This window comes from Nilaparvata lugens, chromosome 1, assembly GCF_014356525.2.
Source record: "Nilaparvata lugens isolate BPH chromosome 1, ASM1435652v1, whole genome shotgun sequence".
In the NCBI taxonomy this organism is placed as follows: Eukaryota; Metazoa; Arthropoda; class Insecta; order Hemiptera; family Delphacidae; genus Nilaparvata; species Nilaparvata lugens.
This window is the reverse complement of record NC_052504.1, coordinates 4108965-4127259: the sequence shown is the minus strand read 5'-3', so window position 1 is coordinate 4127259 and position 18295 is coordinate 4108965. Positions and strand designations below refer to the sequence as shown.

At 34.7% G+C, this 18295-nt stretch overlaps 1 protein-coding gene across 1 annotated transcript in view; it reads left to right on the top strand.

Annotated features, from left to right (window-relative positions):
• LOC111050254 (oocyte zinc finger protein XlCOF6.1-like) overlaps positions 1-17993 on the top strand; it is a 153281-nt gene extending 135288 nt beyond the window's left edge. The window contains exons 5-8 of the mRNA XM_039428189.1: positions 7521-7598; positions 7993-8094; positions 10513-10660; positions 11566-17993. Of these exons, the coding sequence (XP_039284123.1) occupies positions 7521-7598; positions 7993-8094; positions 10513-10660; positions 11566-12419 (1182 nt within the window). The 3' untranslated portion in view covers positions 12420-17993. The remainder of the gene's footprint in view (positions 1-7520; positions 7599-7992; positions 8095-10512; positions 10661-11565) is intronic.
• Positions 17994-18295: the final 302 nt, after the last annotated feature.

Below are 18295 nucleotides of genomic sequence, written 5' to 3'. Positions count from 1 at the left end.
TGCTACTTATAGGTTAAATGCAAGTAAAATTGTGCCACTTTAAACTTAGTTTATTTTTAAAACAATAGCGACCGCTGTTTATTTTTTGTGCTCAAAATAACATATTAAATCGATCCCAACCAAAAATTTGATGACAGGTATTTTGGCACTGGACGTACACTTTAGCCCAGATGATTCTTGACTTGTCTATTTAAGGTTGTGATCATATGGAATTGGTAAGTGTGCGTTAGATCATGTGTGATGATATTGAATCATCATATGACTAGTGTTTTCCTTCTTATGTTTCTGTTATCAGATGTTGAACTATTTATTCTAATTTTGAATCTGTTATGAATTCATTACTGATCAATAAAGCCTAGAATGCAGAGGTTTTTCATTACAATTTATTGATCAGTAATCTAAAATCATCAAATCAATTCATCTTATCAAATACGAGTCAATCAATTTCTATTCTCTATTTCACAATTTCTAATCAAAAACAAATGTATAATCTTCAAATCTTTTCTGGAAACGAAAACTGAAAATTTGCGTTACGATGGCAAATTTTTGAAACCAGACAAGTTTGATGGTGATCCAAATTCTCCATCGCATCTTTTGACGAAGAAGACATCGATGATGAAAGTAAGTTGCAGTTGCTTACCAACTTTCTATCTCATTCTGTTTATCAAACAATTGCCGACAAAAATTCATATACTTCGGCTATTGACGCACTAAAATCTGCATATGTAAAACCAATAAATGAAATATTCGCTAGACATAAATTGGCAACTAGAAAACAGTCTTCAGATGAGACAATTGACCAATATAACCAAGCTTTACAACAACTGAGTAAGAATTGTGGGTTTGCAGATGTTGATTCTGAAACTCATAGGAAAACATACATTCGTGATTCATTTATCCGGGGCCTCAGCTCTCATCAGATAAGACTGAGACTTTTGGAGTTCGACAAGCTAACTCTTGATGAAGCTATTGAAAAAGCATGTGCCTTGGAATCTGCCAGAAATCAATCAGCTTCTTACTCTTCTGAAATAACTCTTAATGCCACTTCAAATAATTCTTCAGAAAATTCATGTAAAGAAACAAATTTGTCAGCTGTAAAAACTGGAAGCTCAAGTTTTCAAAAATGTTATTTTGTGGTCGTCAGCAACATAAAACACGTCAGCAGTGCCCTGCACTAAATGACTCATGCGAAAAATGCCAGAAAATAGGTCATTGGAAAAATGTCTGCAAATCTACTAAAACTTCTTCATCTTCGGCGCTTATTGCAGCCTCTACTGTTCTTGAAAATGCTACAGTACAAGCTCAGGTAAACAACATTCCTACTTCTGCTTTGATAGATACAGGAAGCTCTGAGACATTTATTTCACACTGTTTTGCTAAAAAATGTAGACTTGAAATGTACCCTACAACTGGTGCAGTGTCCATGGCTTCAACATCACTAAGAAAGAACATTTCCTTTTATTGTGTAGCTCATTTAGAATTTTCAGGTCAACATTACCCCAAAACAAATTCAGTGTATTGCCTGATTGTGTGCTAATGTTATTGTAGGACATGACTTACTTAATCAACACTCTGAACTTAGAGTTTCATTTGGAGGAACTAAACCCCCATTGACTATCAATTATCTGGCTCCAGCAAAGATAGAAACTCCACCACTTTTTGAGTTTTTGACTAAAGACATTAAACCTATAATTACTAAATCCCGAAAGCATTCTCTTGAAGACACTAGTTTCATGGAGAAAGAAATTGAGAAACTGCTAGCTGATGGAATTATTGAAGAAAGCAGGTCTCCCTGGAGAGCTCAAGCATTTGTCAGCATTTTTCAGCGAGTCATTGATGATGTTATTAATAATGAAAAACTTGAAAAAACGTATGCATACCTGGATGATGTGACAATATGTGGTAAGAATCAGAAGGAACATGATTTGAATCTCAAAAAATTCTTAGATGCAGTACAAAAATATAATTTTACAATCAATACAGAAAAAAGCAAATATTCACTTACTTCAATAAGCTTGCTTGGCTATAAAATTGAAAATGGGACAATTTCTCCTGACCCTGAACGTCTGAAACCATTGCTCAATCTTCCACCCCCAGATAATAGAAAGGCTCTTGAGCGAACAATTGGAATGTTTGCACACTATTCCAAATGGATATCCAATTATTCAGATAAAGCTAAACGGCTTCTTACAGCAAAGACCTTTCCTTTGACTTCTGAAGCTATAGCTGACTTCAATCAACTCAAAACTGAGATTTCTAAGGCAGTAGTTAGTACAATTGACGACTTTGAACCTTTTGTGGTTGAAACAGATGCATCTGATTTTTCAATTTCAGCTGTCCTATCACAGTGTGGACGTCCAGTAGCATTCTTTTCTCAGAAGCTGAATGATAGTGAGCGTAAACATTCATCCATTGAAAAAGAGGCTTTTGCTATTGTGTGTGCTCTTAAAAAGTGGAGACATTTCTTACTTGGAAGATTCTTCAAAATTATCACTGACCAGCGCAGCGCTCTGTATCATTCATGTTTGATATGACTCATCAAAATAAAAATAAAAAATGAAAAAATACACCGATGGCGATTGGAGATGTCATGCTACAATTACGAAATAATTTACAGACCAGGAAAGGACAACCAAGTAGCAGATGCACTTTCAAGAGTGTGTAATGCAACTCAAACTGATAAATTACACTCCCTACACTGTGACTTGTGTCACCCTGGAGTGACCAGAATGATTCATTGGGTAAGAACTCATAATTTACCCTATTCAGTTGAGGATGTCAGAAAAATGACTCTTCATGTCAAACATGTAATGCCATAAAACCTCAATTTTTCAAGAAATTGAAATCTACTCTCATAAAGGCGACACATCCATTTGAAAGATTAAGCATGGACTTCAAGGGTCCTCTTCCATCAAAAACTAAAAACAAATATTTGTTGACAATAATTGATGAGTACTCTAGGTTTCCGTTTGCATACCCTTGTCCGAATATGAATTCATCAACTGTAATTCAGTGCCTTGTGAACTTGTTTACCACATTTGGTTTACCTTCTTATGTACATACTGACAATGGAACCTCTTTCAAATCCAGAGAGCTGCAGGAATTCCTTCATAATCGAGGAGTAGCCACTTCCATGTCATCACCTTATAACGCACCAGGAAATGGCCAAATCGAACGAGAAAATGGTACAATTTGGCGCACAGTGTCTCTTACATTGAAGCATAGAAATTTGGATGTATCTGATTGGGAATCTGTGCTCCCAGATTCTCTACATTCTATTCGATCCCTATTGTGCACAGCTACTAATGAGACGCCACATGATAGGATGTTCCGACAGTATAGACCAACCTGGCTTGCCCCTTCAAACAAAGTCCTAATGAAAGTACCTATACGAAGAAGTAAATTCGATCCATTGGTCGAGGAGGTGGATATTCTTCAAATCAACCCACAATATGCCAAGGTACGGCTTAGTGATGGAAGAGAGACAACTGTATCATTGAAAAACCTTGCCCCTCGAGGAGAAGAGAGCATTCAAGAAGATAACGATAACAATCAAGATGATACAAATGCAGGATCAAGCCTTAGTGATCACGCAGAGCCTGAGAACAATCAAGAAAATTATCATGAAAATCAAGATGAAACAAATACAGGATCCCCCCTCAGTGATGAAGAAGAGCCTCCTGATGGCACCCTGCGAAGATCTTATAGAGAGCGCAAAATGCCTTCTTATTTGAAAGACTATTCATTGAATTCCTAAAGACGGGAAGAATGTGATGATATTGAATCATCATATGACTAGTGTTTTTCTTCTTATGTTTCTGTTATCAGATGTTGAACTATTTATTCTAATTTTGAATCTGTTATGAATTCATTACTGATCAATAAAGCCTAGAATGCAGAGGTTTTTCATTACATCATGCATGAGCCAAAAAGCAAAATTTGAAAAATGTAATCAAAACAGACACTTTGTGACTTGCATGCTGTTGATCACACGAAACGCAACTAGAAAGTGTGAGTGTTGCTATTGCACTTTCCAGTTTTCATCTGCACACTTACTGCTCTTATGACGACCTCCTCAAATGCTATGACAAAGCCCTTCATGTGGCTAAATATTAGGAGGAAATATATAAAATAACAGCATAATGGTGATCTTGGACATGGAAAGTAAGTATCTGCACGCTTGGTGGTCATGCATAAACAAGCTTGCATTTGCATTCATGCGAATTGTTTATACTGTATACAGTTTATTTAGTAGATGGGTAGACCAACATTGGAGCTAACTTCATGGCATTTCCAATTCCATGTTCAGTAAGCACTCTACACACAGATACATTAATAGCATCCACTAGCTTTGTGAAAGTGTGATTAGAAATGTCATGAACATTTAAATTTATGAAATTTCCAATTCCACATTTCTGCTAGTAGTTACCAGCTGCTACTAATGTCCCTGTGTGCAGTGTGCTTTAGACATGGGCTTGACTGGTCACCATTGAACTCTCAAAATGTTATTGAGTATTCAGTAAGTTTTATTATTTTTGTTAATTTCTCATTTTCAAAAGTTCCAAGATAAGTTATAGAAATTTACTTTGCATAATTTATGTCTTAAATCTCTGTCATTAAAACACAAATGAATGTCCTTTTTTACCATAATTTGAAGCAAATAATAATAATTGTATGGAATGGAAAAAAGTATTTAAATTCAATTCAGCTCTTCAAGTTACTGTATGATCTAGGACTGAAAGAGAAGAAACCATTTATTGTTCTATACATACAATGACAAAACAATAATATTTTGGGAAAATAATACTGAGTTTGAAAGATAAGCATTAGTCTGCATCAAATAGTGTTGGATATGAGTCGCTTTTTATAAAGTTGCTCAACCATAAATGAGGCACATATTTTTCTTGAAACCCATAAATGATCTATTTTGTGGAATTTTCTTGTTATTGTAACTAATTTTCTATCAATTCCGCCATCATACATTTCTGACCAACTGCAATTGGAAAATGTTGAAAGTGCTCTACTTACAAGTCAACTGATCAATAGTTTGAGTATTCAACTAATACTGTTATGTTGTTAAAAAATAATGAAGCTCCATAGAGTTGATTCTGCCTTTACGTTAGTGCATCTAAGCAGCTGAAAATGTTCATTGTTATATATTGATAGATTTAGAGAAATTCAATTAATAAAGCTGTACTATAGATAGACAATTGAAAAATAAACTATCTGTATTGTTTTCAGAGTCAAACTGCTTTCCAGAGTATGGAGTACCATGTTTGTAAGTATACACATTTTTCCCTTGATTCCCAAGCATCTCAACAGTTGATTTAAGTTCACTCTTGCATCTGATATGAAATCTCTATTCTTATACTTAAAAAAACTTGTGCTTAACCAATAACAGGCACTGTAAACTCATGAGCTTATAAACTACACTGAACCTATGAGCATGCAATACTGTATGTGCAGTCTTTACATTGAAGTTATTAAAAAATTACGTTGATTCATTGAATAATGTTTAATGAAACATCATCTAGCTTCTGATTGAATAAAGTGTTATTTATATTATATTACTGGTTCAAGTTAATCACTAGATAGAGTTCTGAATAAGGCAGTTCTAATCAAAGCCAAGCAATGTTTGGGATCAGACTGTTTTTGAATGGAATGACCTCATTAAAGGTTTTTGTAAACACAAAAATGTAATTTCTTATGTCGAAAATCTGTATTCTACAAATTAAAAGCACGTTTAGTAGGCTTCCTTGAATGATTTCACTTACTGAATGCTTTATAATAATCCTGAATGAAATATTTAGCAATAGCTTTCTCAAGATTGTGTTTGATCGAAACCAGAATTTATTGAACTATTCAACTTGAAAATATTTCAGGTCAAACATATATCAAATACCCAATTTGGAAAATTCAATAAAAAATATATATATTCTATTTTTTTTCTCATAATAAATTTTCCTTTAATAACTCACATTTATTTCAGGTGGGAAAATTGCAAAAGTAATTGTTAACAGACTGGAAGATGTATCAACACCTAGACCACAAATCAAAGTCCAGGTAAAAGGAAACTACAATCATTTTTTCCTCCAGCTACTGGCTAAAGTACTTACTTTACTCCCTGAAACATAATACTAAAGTGTCACTTTTTCGCTTTAGGTAGTAAAAAACAGAAAAACTCCCTAGGGAGTAAAAGTGACTCCATTTAAATAACATGGGAAGCATCTCTATTTAAAAAACTTACATGGTAATAGGTTAGAAGGTCTAAGCTCAGATGAGAAAGCGTAATAGAGGTGTCTGTCATTGAGTCAACTGAATTCAATACCACAACCAGAAATTTGATCAACTCATGAAATATATGTTTGTATGATATTATATTCTTAATATTGGTAGACGATAAAACTTTATACAATTTTAAAAATATTTTATTCTATTCAAAATACCAGCCAACAAATATTCTTGATCTGCATTCTGCAATTCAAATCTGAACCGCGTGATCTGCAGTCAGCCATTTTTGGTAGCTCAGCTGATATGATTGTTACAACTTTGGCCGATAGATAGCGCAATCAGCAGTGCCTATCAGACGACCGGTTTTTAGGTTTTAGTTTTTAGGTTATGTTGTTAGGAAACATTGTCACCAATACGTAAGTTATTAGAATGATTTAATTTGCAGTTTCTATAAAAAAATGTAGATGGAGGAAAAATATTGTGTACATCACGAGCGAAAAATACTTTTTCTCCCTCAGGAAAATTGTTGCCCTCGGCTTCGCCTCGGGCTTCAAACTTTTTCCCTCAGGGAGAAAAAGTCGTACTTTTCACTCTAGATATACAAATAACTATCATTAATGTAGAAGAAAAAAAGATCATTTTCAGAGAATACTTATACATGTAAATATTTCCAAAGTGGGGTAAATTGTGAGATTTCTTAATCTTTGAAATGGTTGTAAGTACATCTATATTGAATTAAACATAATTGAACGTCGATTACTGATGTAATAATATGTCATTGCATTGCAGTCCATTTGCTCATTGGTTGATGTGGGAGAGACTTTGTTAGATGACATCGATTGATACCGGTTGAATTTTATAGATGTCCTGATAGTATACCAGGGGAATTACATTTGTAATGTTTGATGACAACAATAAAGACTGATTGATTGAATATCTGCAAATTTACAGTGCTGCCTGTCTGGTATAGGCAAAGGCAACCTACGTCCTGTCCACTCATCTACAGTCCAGTACTCTGTACTCTCTTATGTAATGTGTAAAATGGGGGTCTGTTGCTTGAGAGCCCCGTTATGTAGCAGCGAAAAAACCATTATTCGATCTATGGGGATTTCAAGCTTTAATAATTCTCACCACCAGACTATCATACCTGATTAATTGTTGAAGGATTTATTGTCAAGTACAGTACTTTACTAGGGTATCTGAAATAGATACCTTGAAACAGAAAATGCGTTTCATCAAGATTATACTGTGAAGGATTCAAGTTATTTTTTGTTGTCCCTTTGTTCCAGGTTAAAGTTGAGAAACAGGAAAGTGCTTTTGATGACAGTTGGATTGGAGCTGCACGTAGTGATACAGCTACTCAGCAGGCATGTATTGTTGAACAATCCTCCTTGAAATTTACTACAGACTACAGCTTTATGATGAAGTTGAATCCAATTTTTTCCTACTGTTGATAGTATATAATGAAATTAGTTGAAATATTAATTCAGTCGCAATATTCTTTATAATATTATTAAATATTTCTATTGATCGCCTTTCATGGATCTTATAAAACTGTAGAGTAAGACATCAAAGGGAACTTTAGAAAAAGGTCCATTCTTTTAGGAATGCATTTTTGAATATATTCGTTGCTATTCTAACAAACATAAATAAACAAACATCAACTACTACAACCCATATTTTAATACTGAGCACTATTACTTGCTGAGTTTGATATTCGTCTAGTTTTCAAGTGACACAAGCCTTCTCTTATGTTCACAGATCAAGATCGAGAAGCAGGAGGATGAATTTGGAGGATTTGTTTTTGCAACTAGCAACATCAAAGATGAGTCATCCTCACACAATGGTTCAACTTCCAATCAGGCATGTATTCTATCTTGACTAGAATAAATAAGTAATTCGGTTTAGTTTGTGATTTTTTCATCAAATTATAATTAAAACTTTTTGCTGAATGAAAACCTTTCAATTTCAATTTATTTATTTCAATTTTCACAATATTACATTTCACCAAGTACATATATATTATATAATAACCTCTCTAGCTATTTGAGAGGTATACAGTTAGAAAATTTACAGACAATAATTATTTTAAAACAATTTGACATTTCCAATGAACACAAAGTCAACAAAAGAAGTTCGAAAACAGTTCAGTACAGATTGTCGGTACACTTTTTTAGCATCCCACTTTGTCACAGTATTCTGATCACAGATATCCATACAGAAGGCATTTGCTACCAACTTGATTTTCATCGTCTCAGCCACAAATACACACAGGTTACAACCAAGATTTATCTAGTTACTCTTGCTAAAACTCATTTTGATTTTTTCATAATAATAATTATTATAACCTTACTTTCATCAGAGTATAAACATTACAAGAAATAAACTCAACAAAAAACTTTTTTTTCTACTATTTTAAATTTTGAACCCTTAATTGCTCAGATTATACATCGTATTTTTATGTGTTTCCATTTAATCTTGTTGAATATGACTTTATTATCTAACAAACAAATCTACTTATACCAGGCTCAATTCAGTGTTTATAAATAATATGGAAGTTATTTATATAATTGGTAGCATGAAAATTATTTATAATAATCTGGAAGTAAACTTCTAGCTTCAAATACGTTTTGAACCATAGCCAACTTATTATAACATTGAATCAAGTATTCTAACCCCATTAACATTTACAACGGGTAAGTCATTTAATAATATCAATCAGAATAATCTAAAGTTATGCTAGCTATTTTTCCTATTCGTTATCAATTCTCATAAAATATGACTTTAATTTCCTTTTAGCTTCACCTTTCCTTTCCAAATTTCTTAATTGTATGGGGAGAGAGTTCAATAAATCGGGTATTCTATTATTAGGTTAGTTTTTCCCATAAACATTATTATATCTCTGCGTTCTGTAATTTCTTTGTCGCAGCCCATAAACAATTTCATTTAATACTCTATATTCCTCTTTAAAATAGTTCCTTGACAAGTCATGGTACTTGGCTAATAAATTAAATGATAAAATTCCAGCAGATTTCTTTCAATTCCATTAAACAACGTTTGAACAATTCTTCTCATAGTCCTCTCCAATGGCAATTTTACGTATTGAGGGGCTAGGGAGTACACTGTTATTCCATAATTAATAATACTCTGTATCATTGAGAAGTATATAATTCTTTTGGTATTCACTGGAAAGTAATGACTAATTCTAGAACACTTGTAAAGCGCCACCTTCATTATTCTTGTCATTATATCAATATGTGTTTTGAATCTCATATGTAAATCAAAGTTTATACCCAGATGTTTAATACTATCATTAACTAGAAGGCGTTGACCCTTTTTAAAAATAGGTCTAAGGTAAGTTACTACCAATAGATGTGGTATATTCCCAGTATCAACAATTCGCTTAATTAAATGCATCAAAATCAATTTCAAATAAAATAAGTTGGACTTTATATCCTGCGGTCTAATTTTATCAGGGCCTGCAGAAGATTTGTAATTAAGCTTATTTACTGCTTTGATTAATAATTCTTGATTAATTTTTCTCAGATTCATGCGCATTTTATTGTCAATAGTATAATTGCCCTCCTCAAATTGTGCCGCCAAGTCAAATGGCTCTCCATTCATCTCATGATTTATTTTTTCAACACTTTCTTTGAAACAAAAATTAAACCCTTCTAGTAGATTAGACATTTGATGCTCATCATTAATCTGGAAACTACTCTTAATTGAATCTAAAATAGTAGGTTTACTTTTCTTATTTATAAACTGATTCATTGTATCCCAAGTTTTCTTGCTGTCATTCAAATTATCAGAAAATATCCTATGATAATACAACCTTTCTTCCAGATTCGACAGAAAAACAGTATGAATATTCAAAATTTCTATCAATTAACCAGAGTAATCTTTAGTTGGCCTATAATAAAAGAAAGAATCGGCTCATACAAGTAGAAATAGGAAAAACATGAATAATGCATCATCACGTCTGAACTTCTGATCTGATTAATTTGAAATTTTGCTTATAGATTCCTAATTTACTTAGAATGGTTATATGCCTATGTTCAGTTCTTCAAGAGAAGGTCAAGGTGACACTCAGACTAGTTGATTCTAGTATCCGCGACGTCATCATTTGAAATCACATGCTATTGACTAGAGTTGAGTCTCTTCTCGACCTACGTCACGTAAGTGTGAGTTGAGCCTTACAGTACCAATATTTGTTACACCTCACATGAGGTGTAACAATAATCGATCATCTTCTCATTGTTTGTGATATCAATATTTCAGATGGCGAGAGTTAAGCAGGAGAATGATAGCAGCCAAGAACCAGCACCAGAGTGCAGCACTGCATGCTCTCCAACTGATGGTGATTTCAGCCAACAACATTATCTAATCCCTGGATATAATCTAATATTCATCAAAGAGGAAGAATATGGTGAGATTAAAGTTAATATTCCATTCATTTTTATTCCTCAATGATACTAATACATGACACTTGTGGTTGTCACACAGATGTGGTTGCCATAGCAACAGCTATAGGTATAAGTTGTATTTATACACATTCCTTCAATAATTTGATTGTATGTGAGGAGATATTGTGGTAAATGATATACCACTATATAAATAGTGGTGTTGACAACATCTACGTCTTATTATTTGATTCTTTCAATAAATTGCCCTTCACTAAATTACTTGTGTTCACTACAGATTATCATCCTATTTCCAGCACAACTTATATGTAATAATGTGCTGTGTTTGCCAATTGTGGTCATGTTGCTCTTCTGAGTAGTTGATGAATAGTGGGTACCCCACTCATCAAACTAGAGCTGACAATTTCATGTCAGTTTATAGTTTTAATTTTGATGCACACTTTTAACAGTCTGTGTCATAACACAGGTGAAACTTCCTATTTATTTAACAGTATTATCATGTTTTGAATCAAAAACGATAGGCAGTCATATACATAACCAATCATTTTCAGACAATTCAACCTAATATGTATGTCAATTGATAGAAAACCAATGTCTGGATTAGCAATCATAGATTATTATTCTCATGCATCAATAAAAAAATAACTAATGGCATGATTTATTTGTTATTATTATTTCTATGATTGTTCACAATCTAACCCAACATTTAACTATAATCTGTTTTATGTACTATTTCTACAATCAGCTGCAAAACTCTTGGTTTGTATAACAATTATGATAATCAATGAGGTATGATTGAGGTAAGGCAAGGAAAATTGTGTGAGTGTTTAGTGCACTATAAATTTTATCATTACTTTATTGTTTTTATTCTAATTTAATCATTTAAAAGTTGCATCATTGGTGTTTGCAGTTGAGCAAGAGGCAGAAGGATGTTCAGTGGAGAGTGAACCGGAGATGTGGCCTTCAAACTGCAGCACATCTGAAACTGCCAATACAACAGAAGTGGGTGAACTGAATGCACATTTAATCTCTCCAGTGGAAGACGGCACTGAGCCATCTGTGGCTGGCAAAAGGATCAAGGTCTACAGCTGTGCTGACTGCAGCTATGAAACCACACGGTCCAGTAATTTGAAGAGTCACATGAGAAAACACACTGGGGAAAAGCCTTTCAGCTGCAAGTATTGTAACTATAAATGTGCTCAATCAAGTTATTTGATAAGACATGTCAGAACACATACAGGAGAAACACCTTTCAGCTGCGAGTATTGTGACTATAAATGTGCTCGATCAACTAATTTGAAGAACCATATCAGAACACATACAGGAGAAACACCTTTCAGCTGCGAGTATTGTGACTATAAATGTGCTCAATCTGCTACTTTGAAGAATCATATCAAAACACATACAGGAGAAACGCCTTTCATCTGTGAGTATTGTGACTATAAATGTGCTCAATCTGCTAATTTGAAGAAACATATAAGAACACATACAGGTGAAACACCTTTCAGCTGCAAGTATTGTGACTATAAATGTGCTCAATCTGCTACTTTGAAGAATCATATCAAAACACATACAGGAGAAACGCCTTTCATCTGTGAGTATTGTGACTATAAATGTGCTCAATCTGCTAATTTGAAGAAACATATAAGAACACATACAGGAGAAACACCTTTCAGCTGCGAGTATTGTGATTATAAATGTGCTCAATCTGCTAAATTGAAGAAACATATAAGAACACATGAAGGAGAAACAACTACTAGCTGAAAATTTGTGACTACTTGTACTCATTCAAATTTGTTTTTACTGTGTTTCGTAGGGTGGTCACTAATAACAGAACAAGTGTGTTGAAAATGTCTGTGCATATTCATGTCGCCATTCATTGTTGTGTCATCACAACATTTTTTGAGGTTCTGAGTATTGGCCCACACCTTGGCACTATTCAAATTGCCAGGGTCACCCTGGGCTGGCGTCTGTGGAGGGGCGGAGTAGGGGATGCTGCTCACACTGTGGCGTGTGCCGGCTGGTGGTTGGAGCGGCCTTTTGGGGACGGCTAGACTCCTCGCGGTGTTCGGTGAAATTCTCTCCTTTCTGAGAGGTGATTGGCCATGCTTTTGCACTGCCTGGAGGGAGGGGAGTCGCTAGGAGTGGTGGAAGAGTTGTGGCAGTCATCACTGTCCTTGTAGTGCATAGTAACAGGTCGAAACTCATCAGAAATGGTCCAGGTGTCTCCGGACCACAAATGAGCCTTTGTGGCTGATTCCGGTTTGCCTCCAGATCAATTGGTGTTCGGTTCGTCCTCTTAGGGACCCCTACGGGTCGGAACAGGTCACCTAACCTGTTTTTCAATAAATTAACTATTCAAACTTGAATAGTGTAGCAGAGAAAAAATAAACAACGTAAATTTGGAGATAAAAAAACCTAACCACAACAAATTTTGTTAGAAGCCTTTCCCTGTGATAACACAACAATCTATGCCAATGTGTATCATGCATGTCTTACCGTTAGTGGCCAGCCTCATGAAATCAACCTTGCACTTTCCATTACCTACTCACCAGCATTACCTGCTCACATGGTCATCATCCACAATAAAATTATCAAGTCATTCTATAAGTAGTATCATGTCGATTTTTTTACCCCAGCATCAACTCAACGTCATGCAGCTTGATCCTCTGCTTCTCCCTCAATAGCTCTCCTATAGTGAGGTCCACGTTATAATGGGAGTATTTGATTAACATTGGTTTTGCTTCCCCTGTGTATCATTCTGCCGGATCATTTTCCAACAATGTAGAAATATAATCAATTAAAAGAATATTCAATCTCAATAATTATGAAAATTTAGTATTTAAGTTAATCTTTGACAAATATAAATTTTCATAAAAAATAAAATATAATTGATCACTCTAAACAAGAATTTCCTGTTAATATTACATCAGATTCTAGAGAAGACTCATGAATATAAAACAGGAACCTCCCACCTCTTCTTGGATTTCACCGCGGCCTATGACAGTATCCTGAGAGTAAGGCTATTCGAAGCCATGGAGGAATTTCAATTCCCAAGGAAGCTCATCAACCTTACAAAAGCATCCTTGTCTAAAGTTGTATGCCGGGTGAAGATACAAAACCATCTGTCGGAGAATTTTGAGATGGAGGCAGGGCTGTGACAAGGAGATGCTCTTTCATGTTTGTTATTTAATATAGCTTTAGAAAAAGTCATTCGTGAGTCAAAAGTCAACACTGAAGAGAATATTTTTTATAAATCAACCCAAATTCTCGCGTACGCAGACGACATTTATATCATTGGAAGATCGGTGAATGATATGAAGGAAGCCTTTAAAAATATTAAAAATGCAGCATTGCAAATGGGCCTCCACATAAATGAAAACAAAACAAAGGTCATGATCACATCAACGAACCACAACATCGTGGAGTGGCTTCAGATGGATGATAACTGTTTTGAGGTTAAAGATGATTTTGTATACTCTCCGTCGATGGTGAAAACGAAACAACAAAGGAGGTGGAAAGGAGAATTCTCCTGTCCAGCAGATGCTTCTATGGTCTCTCCATGTATATAAAAAACAAAGTGCTGAGCAGAGCCACAAAGTTTAAAATATATCGCTCACTAGTCCTGCCAGTACTCATGTATGGCAGTGAAACAATGACACTGTCCAAAAAAGACGAGAGCCAACTCAAAGTTTTTGAGAGGAGGGTACTGCGAAGCATCTGTGGTGGAATAAAAGTGGATGAGACCTGGCGGAGGAGGAAGAATGAGGAGCTCTACCAAGTATATCGTGAACCTGATGTGGTCAAAATGATCAAAATTTGTAGACTGCGATGGGCTGGCCACCTTATTTGGGCAGATGAGACATACCCACCAAGGAGACTCATGCTGTACAGGATGGAAGGGAGGCGAAGACCAGGAAGGCCGAGACTGCGCTGGATGGACGGTGTTGACAAGGACGCACAAGTGATTGGAGCCAGAGGTTGGAAAGCGAGGGCGAAAGACAGAGACGAATGGAGGCGAAAACTGGAGGAGGCCAAGACCTGTAGCGGGTTGTAGCGCCACTGATGATGATGATTACATCAGATATACCAGTATCAGCTATCCTTCATAGAAGACCGTGGCAAGGCAGAGAATTGGCAACGCTGTTTCACTATCTTTCTCCACTGCCATCATAACATGAACCTCACTATAGTCAGTCTCAACCTGGTTCCACTATCCTTGCCTAGGTCTAGGAACACTCATGGAGCTCACACTTTCAGTAGATTTCTAATTATGATAGCGTAATTGGTGAAACCCTGGGTTCATACATCATGTAGTACAAACAGGGAAACAACAGTGATTTGATATTACTAAATATACTGAGTCTCATTCCAAGGTCAATTGTTTGTATTAGGATAGGTTTTGAATGGCAACAAGCTATGAAAAGATGTGACATCACACTGCCTATAATATTATTATCTAAGATGAAAATTCATAGATATGGAAGTGGTTAGGCTAGGTATACAGGTTGTAATTCAGTCAAATTGAATTTGTTGTAGTTGAGTGAATAAACGAACACTTGAACTTTATTGCTATTTATTGATTTCACACATAACTTCATAAATATTATAAAATAGTACAGTTTGTCATTAAGCATTTTTACTGAGTTCTTCTGATCACATTTTACTACTAATCCGTCCGTGTGTCACCTGCAGTAGGCAGTACTGCCAACATAACTTAGTCCATTATTATAACATCTTCCCCTATGCTTTGATACTACTGTAGCTGGATGCCACTCCTTTCCTCTTCTGTAGACTACCCTATCCCCCTCTTTGAAATCTGGCCTAGCCCTTGCATGTGCATCATAGTAATCTTTGCTTTTCCTATTTTTATTTTGCAAATGCAATTTAAACTGTTCATGATCTGACATTTGTTTTTCAACAACTGGTAATTTAGTTTTCAATCTTCTAAAAAACAATATTTGAGCAGGAGATCTGTTCAATCCTGGAATTGGCCTGTTACGATACTCCATTAATGCTACACTTATATCATCTGATTTTCTCAGAATGTTTTTAGCAGTTTGAACAAATCTCTCTGCTAATCCATTTGATTGAGCATATCCTGGACTTGACGTTTGAAATTTAAAATCAAATTCTATAGTAATTTTTTCACATTCATATGATGCAAAAGGCATATTATCAGACACAATAATATCAGGTACCGTATACCAAAAACTGAAAAAATATTTTTTAGAGCATTGATTACATCAGAGCTTTGTTTACCTTTGAGAGGGACAATTTCTAGCCATTTAGTAAGATAATCTGCAACTACTAAATAAGCCCTGCCTTGGAACTCCATTATGTCAGTTCCCAATTTTTGAAATGGAAAATCTGGAATTTCAGGACAAATCATTGGTTCTTTAATATTTGCATATCTATATCGCTTACACACAGAGCATCTTGCAATCATTTTTTCTATATCCTTTGCCATACCTGGCCAAAACAAAATCTCTCGTGCTCTATCTGTAGTACGAGTAATACCAAAATGCCCTTCATGCAATAACTTTAACATATCTAATCTTAATGCTTTAGGTACTACAATTCTATCAAAATAGAACATTAAATTATCATGAACATACAAATCATTCCTGATTTGGAAGAATACTTTTATTTCCCCTTCCCACTTGTCTTTTTTCCATCCATCCTGAATACTCGTCATAACTATTTGCAACTCTTCTATTTGCATCCTGACTAATGCATTTTTTAAACTCCTCTTTTCTTCTGTCACTCATTCTTATATACTTTGACACCGTATGAACTACTTCAACTATATCTGGATCACTTAACTCTACTTCACTACTAAAATTTCGAGAAAGCAAATCTGCTACATGCATATATTTTCCTGGGCAATATTCAAAGTTTAAATCATATTTTATTAACTTCAATTTGTAATCGAGGTGAATTCACTCGGGAAACACTTTTATTCATAATACTAACATTTGGCCTATGATCGGTCACTATCTTAATTGGACATCCATATATTAAATTATGAAACTTTTTAACAGCAAAAACTACACTCAGAAGTTCCTTCTCAATAATGGCATATTGCTTCTCTGTTTCATTTAAACATCTTGAAGCAAATGACACAGGTAACCCCTCCTGAAGTAGACAACATCCTATTCCATTTTTTGAAGCATCAGTTTGAATGACAATTCCCTTTTTTCGATCAAAATTACTTAATGTAGGTAATGTTTTTATTAATTTCTAGTTTGATACTTTCCAAAGCCTTTTGATACACTTCTAACCACTGGGATTCTACATCTTTTTTCAGTAATTCACACAATACACTAGACATTTCTCCAAGTTGACAAACAAACTTCCTTACATAATTAATCATTCCCATTAGTTGTTGTAATTCTTTTTTATTCTTAGGAGCTTTCAATTCATTGATCACCCTGATCCTATCCTCGCTTACTTTGATACCCTGTTTTGAAAATATGTGACCTAAATACTTGACTTCACACTTCTTATATTTTAATTTATTCCTGTTTAATTTTACACCCCTTTCTTTTGCCCTCTCCATAACTGTTTGCAAAACTCTATCATGTTCTTCTAGGCTATTTGTTGCAATTAAAATGTCGTCAAAATAAATCAGAACATTCTCAATATCACCGAAATTCTCAAGATTAGCTTTTTGGAAATATTCAGGAGCTATTTTAACACCAAAGGGTAACCTTAAAAATCTGTAGCAACCCTGATGAGTGGCAAAAGTACACAATTTACTGGAATAGTCATCCAATGGAACCTGATAAAATCCATCTTTTAGATCCAACACTGTAAAATACTTTTTCCCAGCCAATTTACTTGTTACCTCATCAAGAGTAGGTAATTCAAAATACTCTCTTTTTATGCACTTATTTAATTCATGAGGATCTAAACACAAACGTAGGGACTTGTCTGGCTTTTCAATCACTACTAAATTATTCACCCATTCAGAAGGTTGTTCACACTTAACAATAATACCTACATTTTCCAACTCCTGCAGTTTCCTACTCAATCTTTCCTTCATTACTAACGGCAATCGTCTAGCTGGCTTTGCCACTGGAATGCTACCTTCTTTCAATTTTATCTGACATACCTTTTTGAACATTCCTACTCCTTCAAACAAAAAACTATGCCGAATTAGAAACTTCAACACTATCAGATTTCTTTGTCAAATACCCCAAAGTAAAACAAGACGGTAAACCTATAATAGGCCGAACATTCTTGTTCACTACTAGAAAATACAACACTACAAACTTATCTTTAGTTTCACATTTATTGAGTTGGACAGACCCTATAGGAAAAAGTTTTTCACCTCCATAAGCCTCTAGAATAATATTTGTTTTTTCAATGACAATTTACCTGACAATGTGAGGAATATATGCTTTGGAATTATATTCACCTCTGATCCAGTATCAATCTTAAATGCTATATCCTTGTCCTCTACTTTCAACATTTCAGTCCACACTTTCGAGTTTGTATGACTAACCTCATCTATACTTACACTGTCAACAAATAACTTGTCGTCTGGACTTGATTCATGCTTTGTACCACAAACTTCTTTGACATTTCGTACTCTACATACACTACCAAAATGATTAAGTTTTCCACACCTAAAG